This window comes from Jaculus jaculus, chromosome 11, assembly GCF_020740685.1.
Source record: "Jaculus jaculus isolate mJacJac1 chromosome 11, mJacJac1.mat.Y.cur, whole genome shotgun sequence".
NCBI classification, from domain to species: Eukaryota; Metazoa; Chordata; class Mammalia; order Rodentia; family Dipodidae; genus Jaculus; species Jaculus jaculus.
The window spans coordinates 9,292,764-9,305,684 of record NC_059112.1 but is presented as its reverse complement, the minus strand read 5'-3'; the positions used below and the strand labels follow the sequence as shown (position 1 = coordinate 9,305,684).

The 12,921-nt window shown below is 37.6% G+C and overlaps 1 protein-coding gene and 1 pseudogene across 14 annotated transcripts in view; one reads left to right on the top strand and one right to left on the bottom strand.

Moving 5' to 3' along the window:
* Positions 1-1,191: 1,191 nt before the first annotated feature.
* Positions 1,192-1,582, bottom strand: LOC101594784 (annotated as a pseudogene).
* Positions 1,583-12,295: 10,713 nt separating this feature from the next.
* The window catches only part of Adgrl3 (adhesion G protein-coupled receptor L3), a 482,809-nt gene continuing 482,183 nt past the window's right edge, over positions 12,296-12,921 (top strand). For all 14 annotated transcript variants that reach the window (XM_045130208.1, XM_045130203.1, XM_045130202.1 and 11 more), the window contains exon 1: positions 12,296-12,527. In XM_045130208.1, coding sequence (XP_044986143.1) covers positions 12,479-12,527 — 49 coding nt within the window. In that variant the 5' untranslated portion in view covers positions 12,296-12,478. The remainder of the gene's footprint in view (positions 12,528-12,921) is intronic.

Genomic DNA, 12,921 nt, shown 5'->3' with positions numbered 1-12,921 from the left:
TCTAATATTTTATTTCATTGACCAGATAGTCATTCAATTTATTCTCTGAATAAAGTAGCTGATTTTTGGGGTAGTTTGAACACATAACCCCATAGACCTGGGTGTTTCCTTAAAGCTGGTAACTCGTCTCCTGCAGTTTGGCTGGAAGAGGTGTCACTGGGGGGTGGATCCTGGGGTCCAGGTCTAAGGTGTGTTTGGGGGTGGATCTGAATTCTAACCAAAAGGTGTGCAGAGAGGTGCTGAGCACCAGTTGTGTCTTGCTGGCGGTGTAGGCTGGCTGGTGGCGTCTCTGTGCCTGGCTGTGTGAAGGGAGCCAGCTTCTTCTGCCTTTGGTTAAACTTGTCTTGAATCTGTAATTGCGAAATAATCCCTTCCTCCCCTACATTGTGTCTGCTTTGGATGTTCATAGCAGCAGTGTGGAGCTGACAGCAACAACTTTCCTTTCAAAGGTCTTATTTAGGAAGGATAACATTGAGGATCTAACCTTTGTGATTAGACTATACCATGCTGCATGCATTGTGTTTTTTTAAAGTTATGACTGATAATTTTTCACATAAACAAATTGTATTATTTTTCTATATAAAACTGTCCATATGCTGAGCATGGTGGCACATGCCTTTAATCCCAGCACTCGGGAGGCAGAGGTAGGAGGATCGCCATGAATTCGAGGCCACCCTGAGACTACATAGTGAATTACAGGTCAGCCTGGGCCAGAGTGAGACCCTACCTCAAAAAACCAAAAACAAACAAATAAAAAAATCACTGTCCATATAGTTTAGGATTTTATTTTTTTGGAAAATATCCTCAAAACATACTCTAAAATGGAAGGGGAAGCATAACTTTATGTCTCTTAAAGACTATCACCTTACTCAAGAATCTTAGATATGCTATTAAAAGCAAAACCAGAAACTACTGAGGAATATTGTTGCTAACATAAATTTTTTTTTGTTTTTTTTTTAATTTCTATTAATTTGTTTGAGAGAAAGAGAGAGACCAGGGCCTCCAGCCACTGCAAATGAATTCCAGATGCATGCACCACCTTGTACATCGGGCTAACATGGGTACTGGGGAATTGAGCCTTGAACCAGTCCTTAGGCTTCACAGGGAAGCACTTAACTGCTAAGCCATCTCTCCAGCCCTGATTGTTGGGAAAAATTAAAAATAACACAAACAAACAAACAAAAAATACATCTAAACCTGAAGCTTCTGGAATAACCACTTGTTCTTGCCCATCTTGGATCTCTCCTCAAACTTGACCTTGGCCTCCCGTCTGGCCTTCCGTTTCAGAGCTGGGTCTCTGAAGACTTCTTTGATGACAACAGTTTTGTCTAAGGGGAAACCCACAGAGTATCTTGCGGGCATGAGGTGATTATAGTTATAAACCTTCACAAAAGACATGATCTTTGGGCAGTTTTCTTCTTGCCCATGGCAGCTGTCACTGCATGGGTAGCGGTCAATTCCAGCCACTAGGGCACAGCTGGAGGGTCCTCGAGGTGCCATCATGGGCATTCTTTACGATGACGGCCTCGCGTCCAGAGTATCTTCCCGCCAGGAGCAGCACCGCTTTCCTGGCTTTCATGAACTTGCCTGTTTCGACAGCAAATGGGCACACAACACTAATGAAAGAAGGGTGCTTCCCATAACTACCTCTGATAATTAAACTTCTTATTGTTTTCAACTCTTCACAAATTAGCGCACATATAGTTATTTAACTAGCACCTGTCTTCACCTATACATGTTTCTGTACTTTTCACAGTTATTGATCTGCTATAAAATCAATTTTGAGAAGACTAAAGCATTTGATTTAAACTATCCAGATATCATGGTTATGTTAATCTGCAGGGGTGTTGAAAGCTGATGAATTTTCCATCACAGTCCATCTGTCTTCCCTTACTTGGTTTTGCGCTGGAGCGCAGTGTTAAACAATGACGCCATGCATCATTGTGCATAACCTGCCAGTGTGGGTTCCTGTGGAGGCGACGTGCTCCTGAATTGTTTCAGTGGCTCCCCACTCTGCCAAGAACTGAACAGAGGGAAGATTTATTACTGCAACATTGATGTATTTTTCTCAACTTCGTAAGTTACAGATGGTTTTACCAAAGAAGGAAAAGCCTTAGACAAGGAGCAAAAGTGTAGTGACTTAAAATAAATAGGAACCATTCTTAGGTATCTTAATCATTAAGAAAATAAAATTGCATGAAATAATTTCTTACAAGCTTTTCTCATGAACTAGTGTTTTTAGAATACTTTGGTCAACACAATTTATCCTGCTTTTAGCAGTCAGCTTCTGGTGGCTGACGTGAACGTCCAGAGCAGTCACAGTTGTGGAGGGAGGGATGTTTATTGAAGCTTGGAGATCCAAGGGAAGCTCCATCAAGGCAGAAGCAGCTGGCCTGCTTTCACAGGATCAAGCAGAGAGAGAAAAGCCACAAACCAAACCCAAAGCCACACCACCAAGGCACGTGCGCTTCAGGCCCTCCAGACACCACTGAAGTGCTCTGCTCATCCTTAGACTGAATTCTAGATCCCCTCCCACCTCAGGGCTGGGCCTGAGGATCCGCCCAGTGACACCTCCTCCAGCCAGGGGGCTGCCGATCTAAGTGACAAACTAATAAAATCCTGAATATTTTGGGAGGCACCCATTCAAACCACCACACTGCTGTTTTTAAAGTTTTCTTTCTTCATTTCACTTCATACTCTATTTAGAATATGTTCCTATGTTGCCCAGATTTAATCAAATGTAACATGGAAATAGTAATGTAGGAAAAGCCAGGTGTGGTGGCGCACACCTTTAATCCCAGCACTCAGGAGGCAGAGGTAAGAGGATCACCGTGAGTTCGAGGCCACCCAGAGAATACAGAGTGAATTCCAGGTCAGCCTTATCTAGAGTGAGACCCTACCTCGAAAAACCAAAAATAATAATAGTAATATAGTATGTCATGTAATATGATAAGAAATTGTTTAAAAGTACTTGCTGTCTCAAATCAATGAGAGAAGTTCATTACAATTTCCAAGTTTTGTATATTTTGAAGAGTTTAGACCCTTAAAGTGTGTGGTACTGAGACCCATAGGGGGCATGTTATGCGTTTGAGTTTCTCTCTTCATGCAATTTCATTCTTCTTAATATCAGTGACTCTTCTTTTGTTTGTCTCATTCTGCTAACTCACCACTATTTCTTTCATTGGATAAAACAATCACTATATTTAAATGATTTACTTATCTATGAAAGAATATTACTATTTCTATATTTTCAGAAATCCTTGATATAATTTTGTAAATGACAATTATCATCACTAATTGATCTCAGGTACCATTTATTTTAACATTATAAAATGTGCCAAATATGTGTTATATGCTCACAGTATTTGTATCATGTTAGACTATAAAGTCATATCCCTTCTTTTCTTAAATTTTAGTTAGTAAGTTTTCAAGTTGCAGTGTTTATTGGATAAATATATGAATGATATAGTAAATGTCTTTTTTGTTATTGATCATGGTTTCATATTCATTCATTTGAAATATAAATGCTATATATATATGGCACACACACACACACACAAACTAGTATGTTAATAAATAGGTATTTTATGTAATCTCTTTTAATTATTTTTACTTTGTTTTATTTGAGAGAGAGAAAAAATGAAAGAGACAGTGATAGCAATGTTTTAATGTTCTCACGAGAAAATATGATTATGCTAGTTTTAAAACAACCCATGAATTTTTGCTCATGATACAGACTTTCTTTGGATATAATGTCCCACTTGTTAATCATGAGCTACTCAGGTAGTTTGTTATAAAATTGCCAAAAATTAAATTTAACCTTGGACATCTTCTGCTTTTGCCAATCCTAAAGGGTCTGTAGATTAAAAATTCCAATACAAGATAGAGATAGCTGATGTTTATTTGATCTACCTACCAATTTGTAACTTGAAGTTAAAAGAACTATGAGAAAGTAAGACATAATTCTACTTTAAAAGTATATTGTAGGTTGGAGAGACTGCTCAGTGGTTAGCAGCATTGCTTGTAAAGCTCATGACCCTGTGTTTGATTCCCTAGCGCTCCCAAAAACCTAGACACACAAAGTGGCACATGCGTCTGGGGTTTATTTGAAGTGGCAAGAGTCCTTGATGAACCAATACTTTCTCCCTTTCCATCCTTCTCTCTCTCAAATGAATAGGTATGTTTCAAAAAATAAAGATGTATATCCTTAGCTTTCATAACGTTTGAAATAATCTCAATTCTTTTTAAAGATACTTACCTTAATAACAATTAAAGTCATGAGTATTAAAGTAATTTTGAAAACAATTTTTAAAACTTTTTTTTTTTTTTTTTTGAGATAGAATCTCACTTTATTTCAGGCTGACCGGAAATAAACTATGTAGTCTCAAGCTGTCCTTGATCTCCCAGCTCTCCTCCTACCTTGACCTGCTGAGTGCTGGGATTTGAGGTGTGTGCCACCACGCCCAACCCTCAAAACATTTATTAGAGAGATAGCATTGCATTGTTTTTTGATAATTTTCTGTAAATCAGAAGGATATTGCTTTGCCTCTGAGGTCCTTTGAGATCCTATTTCCTAGATCAATCTTTCCATGAAATCAATGGTCTTGCCCTAACATGTCCAGCATGAGCCTAAACAAAAGGGGTCATTGATACAGATTCACATAAGGCCGTGATTGGCAAGTTTGATGCCAGGTGGAAACATTCAGAAGTGGAACCACTGAGGCCCTTGTGTTTATGGCATGTTTCTTCCCGGCTGATGCTTTGGTTTTTCATTGCATCGTACATGATCACCACACACCCTTCAGTGTGCAATTAGGTACTACTTTCACGTGTTGAAACCCCATGTCTTGACTTACGACTGCTAAGGAATCAGGGAAGAAACACAGTAGAATCTAGTGGCTGATAAAATGTTACTTCATTATGGGGCTGTTTTAGGAGTAAGAGTAATATTTCTAGATAAAATAAACTAAGTGAGTTCATGCCTAAGAATCTTTCAGAACTGTACCTGTAGTAGAAAAGCCCACCCCCCCCAAAAAAATATTAGCTGTTGTTAAATACTACAGTTTTGTTTGGTTCTCTATACATTTGGGAATGATCTTAAATACTACGATTTTGCTTGGTTCTCTATACATTTGGGAATGGTCTTACACATACATTGTGCACATGGATTTGTTTTGAATGTGACAGTTGTCACTGATGGCCTTTCTTGAATGCCTCTGATGGAAATATAAACATCACTCTTTAACAATTACTACATATGACACAATTCCAGGTAATTAATACCTTTTTTGGCTAGCCTTTTAAGTGTTACTGTGCTATTCCAGAGTTCAACAAAGTTGTTGATAACATTTTGAGGTTTAATGAGTTTATGTTTTTAGTGAGGTAGGAATTGGACCCAGGGCCCTGTGCCATCTAGGACTGTGGACCTAATGCCCCACTCCATGCTTTTATTTTGACAAGTAAAATTACTCATTTTGGAAGTTGTGTGTATGAACATGAGACCATTTATTTTATTTTAGATGTCTAATTGTCAATTAATTGAGTCATTTTAAACTCGTTGCGTCAGTTATTTATATATACCTTTATATAACAGTCACTGTTTTCATTTTCAGGGAGACATGTCAGTGGAGGCAGGTTTTATCTGATTCAGATTCTTTTGGAAACAAGCCCTGTCCCAGTGCTTTGTAGGATTTCAGAACCGAGGTTAACACAAGGGCACTTCACAAGAAAATTGCTCAGTGTGCAACATCAATCACTTGCACAGATAAAAGATATACTGCCTAAAGTCCAAACAGCAGTGTTCATTAAATCCACATTTGTTCCTCAACATTAATAAACATTCATTAGATCACTGCATTATCTGTATGCCAATTAATTGGACCTTTACTCAAGGAAAATGTTTTTATTATAATTGCCATCCTACATGATTTGTTTTCTCTGTCAACATTATATTGAAATAAGGACATAAGAATTTTGCTTACCCCATAATAAAGTTAGTATTTCAGAAACATAAAATTTTGGCATTCTTTGCTCAAACCATGTTATAAGTAATCTTAAAATTAAGGTTACTTTTAAAATAAATTGAAATAAATAAAATTGAAAATTAAAATTAAAATTTGTTGATTGAGAAACTACGTTTCTTTAGTCTCCATGACGCTTATGGGAAAGTTGTGGAGGAAGATCAGCTCTGCGTCAAATGTCATTTGAATTTGCATTCCCGCTCTGACTGTTCTCCACATGTCTTTTTTACCCATCCTGTATTTGTCTGTCTGATTTTCCCCGTCAGACTTATCCTATCTCCTAACCTAATAAAACACTGTCTATAACTGTGATGTTTATAAGATTTAATTTTGTTCAAATAATTTGTACATTAATTAACCTGCTGGATTGTGAGTCATTATACTAACTCTGTCTTATTACAGATGATTCTGGCCAAAGTTATTTTGCTTTTCTCCCCATTTTTCTCCCATAGAGCACAACCAATTTTATCTTCTAAAAATATGACAATATAACTTATGGATTTTTTTCTACTCAACTATTCACAAACTCCAATGTTCTTCTAACTTACCACCAAATGACATCTCATTTATAGTTTATAATATCCCTTTTGAATATAAATCCCATTGATAAATTTGTACAAAGAGTTTATTTTCTCCTTATTGGATTCCCACTTTTGCCAGGAAATATACATATACATATATATATATCTTAAAATTGGTAAAATTTATTTAATTCCAATGTGATAACTAGGGTATAGAACATTTAGGTAGCCCATTGTCATATATCTGACAACTCAAATGGAGACAATTTTCTAAGAACAGGACACTTAAGTGTACAAGACATCCTAAGCTCATGTTGACTCTCATGGCCCAGTTTATTTTTAATCTTTAATACTTGACAAAAGTCAATTACATTCTAAAATTAAAGAAGAGAAAGACCTTTCAAGAAATAAAAGTCTTAGAAAACATGACTCCATTAGTTTTAGATCAGGTCAAATAACTCCCTCCCATGGGTGACTTTACTTGCAGATACATTTGAGTAGAATGTGCTATAAGATATAGATCCATCAGAATAAATTGTCACAACCAAATGCATAACAAAACCATTCTATCTAACTCTTTTTAATTCTGTGGCATCAATACTTCACCTTAAATAGCATCATGACCGCTCAACAGTATTTTGCAAGTTTGGATCTCTTCCAAAAAACCAAAATATCAACAACAACAACAACAAAAAACGCTATATGATGAACCAGCAATGGCTGCATTATTGTCTGTACACTCTTATGTTTCAAACTATTTTTTGCTTTAATTCCATAATTTTATATAGAATCTCAATTTCCTCCAATACCTAATCATCTGCAATTCTTTATTTAAGACCAAAAATGAGGTATAAGGACAATTCATTAAAAAATCATGTTTAGAGACAATAAGCAAAACTATAAACTATATTTTTAATAAACTTACTATAAACATATGCCTAGTTCTTAAAAATATATATATAACTTGAGCTGGGCATGATGGCATATGCCTTAAATCCCAATACTAGGGAAGCTGAGGTTGGAGGATCACTGTGAATTCCAGGCCAGACTGAAACTAATTCCAAGTGATCCTAGGCTAGAACAAGATCCTATCTCAGAAAACACACACACACACACACACACACACACACACACACACACACACACTCTTATAGTGCTTTAAATATATTGATATATTCTGTGTAATTAAATGTAAAAAAGGCATGTATTGAACCCAAACAATTTAATTCCCTTACCTTTGTATTACTGTCAAAATCTTTTCTATTCTGTCCTGGTGACCTTCAGTATTTTAGACCAGAATGTCAGCTCTATAGAAAGCTGCCTTGTACCTATCCAGTTTTCCCTACAAACTCTTCATCTAGAATACTCTTTCAAGTCTTATGCATTCTTCAAATTCTAGTACAATTTATACTTTTCTTTTTGTTTCAAGTATTTTTAACCTTCTATGTTGTATGTCATCATTTCCATTTATTAAACTCTTTCTTTCTTTAAAAATGTGAGCAAAGTGTCTTCTGTAGCAAATTGACAAAGAAACACTTGTGTGAGTTAGGCAATTGTAAGACTGTTGGCCCTTATGAATTCCCAAAGGAAAGCACAGCTTTTTAGCCGTATCTTTATTACTAATGCATTCCACTTCTTATTTCCACTCACAGGTCTCAAATGTTGATATGTTGATAATGTTTATTTTCTATCATGTTCTTTTAACCTCATAAATTTGAGTGAAATGGTAGTTTAATATACTAGTAAAGGTTTGGTTTTCAGAAGCAAATTGAAGTTAAGTAGTATTTTGTTCTTTAACACTGGAATGAGTGACAGTAGAGCTCAAACTGTAGGTGACTTACAGTTCCACTGTGGGGCAAAGCCACATGCACCCTCTCAATTTATTGAATCAGAGGCATTATTGTATCCTATGACAGCTGACCTGAGACATCCCCAAACTCGTGTTTCTTTGTTTTTGAACAGCATTACTTTACAAATGATTTCAGCAAAACACCATTGTACTTAAAAATGAACTAATTTCAAGAATTCATTGATAGCATTTATATTGAAAAAATTCTTCATAAAATTTTCCATCTGAATAAAAGTTTATTCAAAGAGAAGTAGCATGTTTGTCTATGCAGATTAAAAGCAATCTACTCATTATCGCAATTTATAATTAGTAATTATATATCAAACATTATTTTTTATTTAAAATTTTTTGTTTTATCATTTATTTATTTACTTGAGAGCAATAGACAGAGAGAGAAAGAGACAGAGAAAGAGAATGTGGGTCCTTAGTCTTCATAGGCAAGCAGTTAACCACTAAGCCATCTCTGCAGTCCTCAAACATTATTTTAATTATATATAATTTAATTATTTTAAAAACATTTGGATGATAACTGCATTTGCATAATTTTATATATGAAATCATGTTACAATCATACAGATTTTTATGATTTTTGTAATTTAACCATAACAATTTAACTCATTTATGTTCATAGAACATATTAATTAATGTAAATCTTCCCATCACAAATTCAGCAAATCTGAGGAACTGAGGTGTCAAATGGTTTGCCCAAGATATGAATACTAATTTTTGCAGTCAGGTTCACATTGCTGGCATGAACAACCCACCTGACCAAGACCAACTTGTGGGAATAGCTTTATTTTGGCTTACAGACTCGAGGGGAAGCTCCATGATGGTAGGTAAAAACTATGGCATGAGCAGAGGGTGGACATCACCCCCTGGCCAACATCAGGTGGACAACAGCAACAGGAGAGTGTGCCAAACACTAGCAAGGGGACACTGGATATAACACCCATAAGCCCACCCCCAGCAACACACTGCCTCCAGGAGGCGTTAATTCCCAAATCTCTATCAGCTGGGAACCTAGCATTCAGAACACCTAGGTTAATGGGGGACACATGCATCAAACTACTACATTCTGCCTCTGGCCCCTATAAACTGATAACCATACATGATGTAAAATGCAATGCATTCATCAAACTTTTAAAGCCACCATTGTTTTTATCAATTCCAGTGATGTTCATACATCCCCATAGACCAACATCTTTTAACTGAGGCATGATACTAAAACACATATAACCCCCACAACACCCATAATGGCACAAAATACACATGCACTCTGCAAAGATGGCATTGGGCATAGCAAAGAAATATTCATCCAATACAAGATTTAAAACAACCAGGAAAAACATCAAATTCTGTAGCTTCAAGTCCAACAACTCTAGCCGGTGACAAATCCCCAAGATAATTCTAACCAGCTACAGTTCTCTGGAGTTCCAATTCCGCCCTTCCAGCTAGCTAAGCTACTCACAGTCCTGGAAAACTTCATCCAGGGATGGCAGCTTTCTTTAGCAGCCGTCTCATGGTCCCAGCATCTCCACTGGGTCTCCACTGCAATCCGTGGTCCATCTTTGTGACTCCATGGGGTCTCCATGCAGGCATCCAGCAGACCTGCTGCACACTGCCCATGGCTGTTTCCAAAACACAAGACCGTGTTGCAAATTCAGTGACCTTCTCTTTCCTGTATTTCTTATGCCCTATAATACCACGTAGGGTGTCATTTTGTTAATCCGGTGGGGTGAGGGGGAGCAGGCTTTGTAGACCAGGACACTCCTTGAGCACTCAGACCCCTTCAAAAGAGTCTACATTCTTCCTGTCGCCCCAGTGCAGGTCAGCTGGCCCAATCTCACAGGTTGTAATCTCATATAATTGCAGCTGAACAGTCAGCAGTTTGGGCCCAAAGATTTCAATCTTTCTGTGCTATAGCCTTATACTCACCCCAGCCTGTTTCTACACACAGCAACACTGCACAGCTTCTTAGGACACAGGCAGAACAGCAAGCCTCTCATACAATTTGCCTCTGGTCCATACCAGGCAAAGCTCTTTCTCACCCTCATAAGCCAAGCCTCACAGTGCATAGTTCTTACTGCATTCAGGACTTTCAACTCTGGACAGAATAGTCCATCAAGCTGTACTTGCGGCACTTCAAGGTATCTCTTAGGCCAAGGTTTCAATTCCTTCCACGTTCCTCTTGAAAATCAGCTCCAAAAGTCCAAAGCCACACAGTCAGGCGTCTAGCGGAGTCTCACTTCTCTTGTGCCAATGATACTGTTGAAGTCAGGTTCTCATTGCTGGCAGAAATCCCATGACCAAGAGCATATTGTGGTAACAAAAGTTTATTTGGGACCTGGAGAGATGTCTTCGTGGTTAAGGCATATGCCTGTGAAGGCTAAGGCCCCAGGTTCAATTTGTCAGGTCTCCCATAAGCCAGATGCACATGGTGGAGCATGTGTCTGGAGTTTGTTTGCAATGGCTAGAGGCCCTGGTGTGCCCCTTCTCACTCTCTCTCTCTCTTTCTTTCCCCCCACCCCCGCTGTCTGTCTCAAATAAATAAATAAATAAATAAAAATGAATCTTAAAAAAATTCAGAAAGTCTTATTTGGCTATGGACTCTACAGGAATCTCCATGATGGCCAGGACAGACGATGGCATGAGCAGAGGGTGGGCATCACTTTCTGGCCAACATCAGGTGGACAACTGCCACAGCAGTATGTGCCAAATGCTGGCGAGGGGAAACTGGGTATAATAGCCATGAGCCCGCCCCCAGCAATACACTGCCTCCAGGAGGCTTTAATTCCCAATTTGCCATCAGATAGGGACCCAGCATTCAGAACACCTAAGTTTACTGGGGACACCTGAATCGAGCCACCACATTAGTAGAACAAGGAAGTGAGAGAAGGGCTGGAGAGATTCTATAGTGGTCAAGGCAAAGCCAAATGGTCAGGTGCAATTTCCCGCAAAGTGGTGCATTTGTCTGGAGTCCCTTTGCAGTGGCTAGAAACCATGGCATACCCTTTCTCACTCTCCGCTCCTCTATCTCTCTTTCTCTGCCTCTCTCAAATAACTAAAATATTTTTAAAAATGAAAGACAGTAAGAAAAGATGTTCTGGCTCCAGAGTATATTCTCCTAACTTTTGTACAATAATACTAACATGCCTGGTGATTTTTTTTTAAATTTTGATTTATAAGTTATGATAAAGGCAGTATTTCAGAAAGACTTTGACTTTGATTTTGGCAGAATGAAACATATTATATTTTGAATATGCCTTATACAAAATGATTGGAATCAAAATTTGTTTCAGAGCAGGTCATGTTGGCACATGCCTTTAATTCCAGCACCTGGAGGCAGAATTAGGAGGATCACTTGTGAGTTCAAGGCCAACTTGAGGCTAGAGTGAGACCCTTTCTCACAGAGACAAAGAAAAAAAAATGTTTATGTCGGAGAATTTATTTTTAGAGTTTGTAATATTTCTATGTGCTTACAAAAATATGTTGAGGATCCCACTTATAAGTCCAATTCTAAAATTCACGTTCCCTCAGATGACACTTGTGTGCATAGCCTGAGGGCGGGTTTGCGCAGTACGTGTCTTTGTGGGTGAGCTGGTGACCCTTCGCAGTAAGTCAGGGGTGGAATTAGCCACTCGGCTCGCACAGATGCTGAAGAGCGCCTGTGTCTTCCAGCACTCCAGACTTTGTTTTTTCAGATTGAAGATGCTCAACATGCAATATGCTCTTTAGTAACTAACTTTACTTTGTAATTACATTAAAATGTTTGAATTTTTTACTTAAAATAGAAATATTTTCACCATGTAACCAACCAACCTTCTTTTTGTTTTGTTTGCAGGTCTCTGATTTGGGAAAGCTGTTTTTTGTTTTTTTGTTTTTTTACTTTCTTTCTTTTTTTTTTTTTGTTTGTTTGTTTTATTTTGTTTTGGAGGAATTTTTCTTTGTCTTTTTAAGTCTCTCTCTCCTCTTTATTATTATTTTTTAATCATTGATCTTGGAGTACAGAATTGAGGGCAGAAATATACTAATTTTGCTCCCCTGCGGGACCACTCACTCTTGAGGAATTTGCAAGCGAGGACACAGCCATGTGGCCGCCACTACTCTTCATGATGCTCTTAGCCCCGGTAGTCCACGGTAAGTTCTTTGCACTTTTATGTAATACTTAATGCCTGATTTACTCAAAACAGACCCTGTCTTTGGAATATTTGTTCTCAGATATTATATCTGTTGCTTACTTTATATTCATAATTTTAAGTACCACAGTTTGTACTTTGAGCTATAGTACAATGTTTTGTTTGCATTTAGCTTGTCTACTGAGATCTGTGTAGAACATAAGGCTTTTGCTTGTTATTATTTATTTAATTCTGCATGACTTTTTCTTTGATTTTTACCACACATACGGAAAATCAGCTCTATGAAAAATTAAATCATTATCTGTGAATATCTTGGCTTGCATTTTTGGCACTTAGAACGTTTTTAATATAGTAAACAAACATTAAAAAAGAAAGGAAGACTAAGTCTTCTTTTT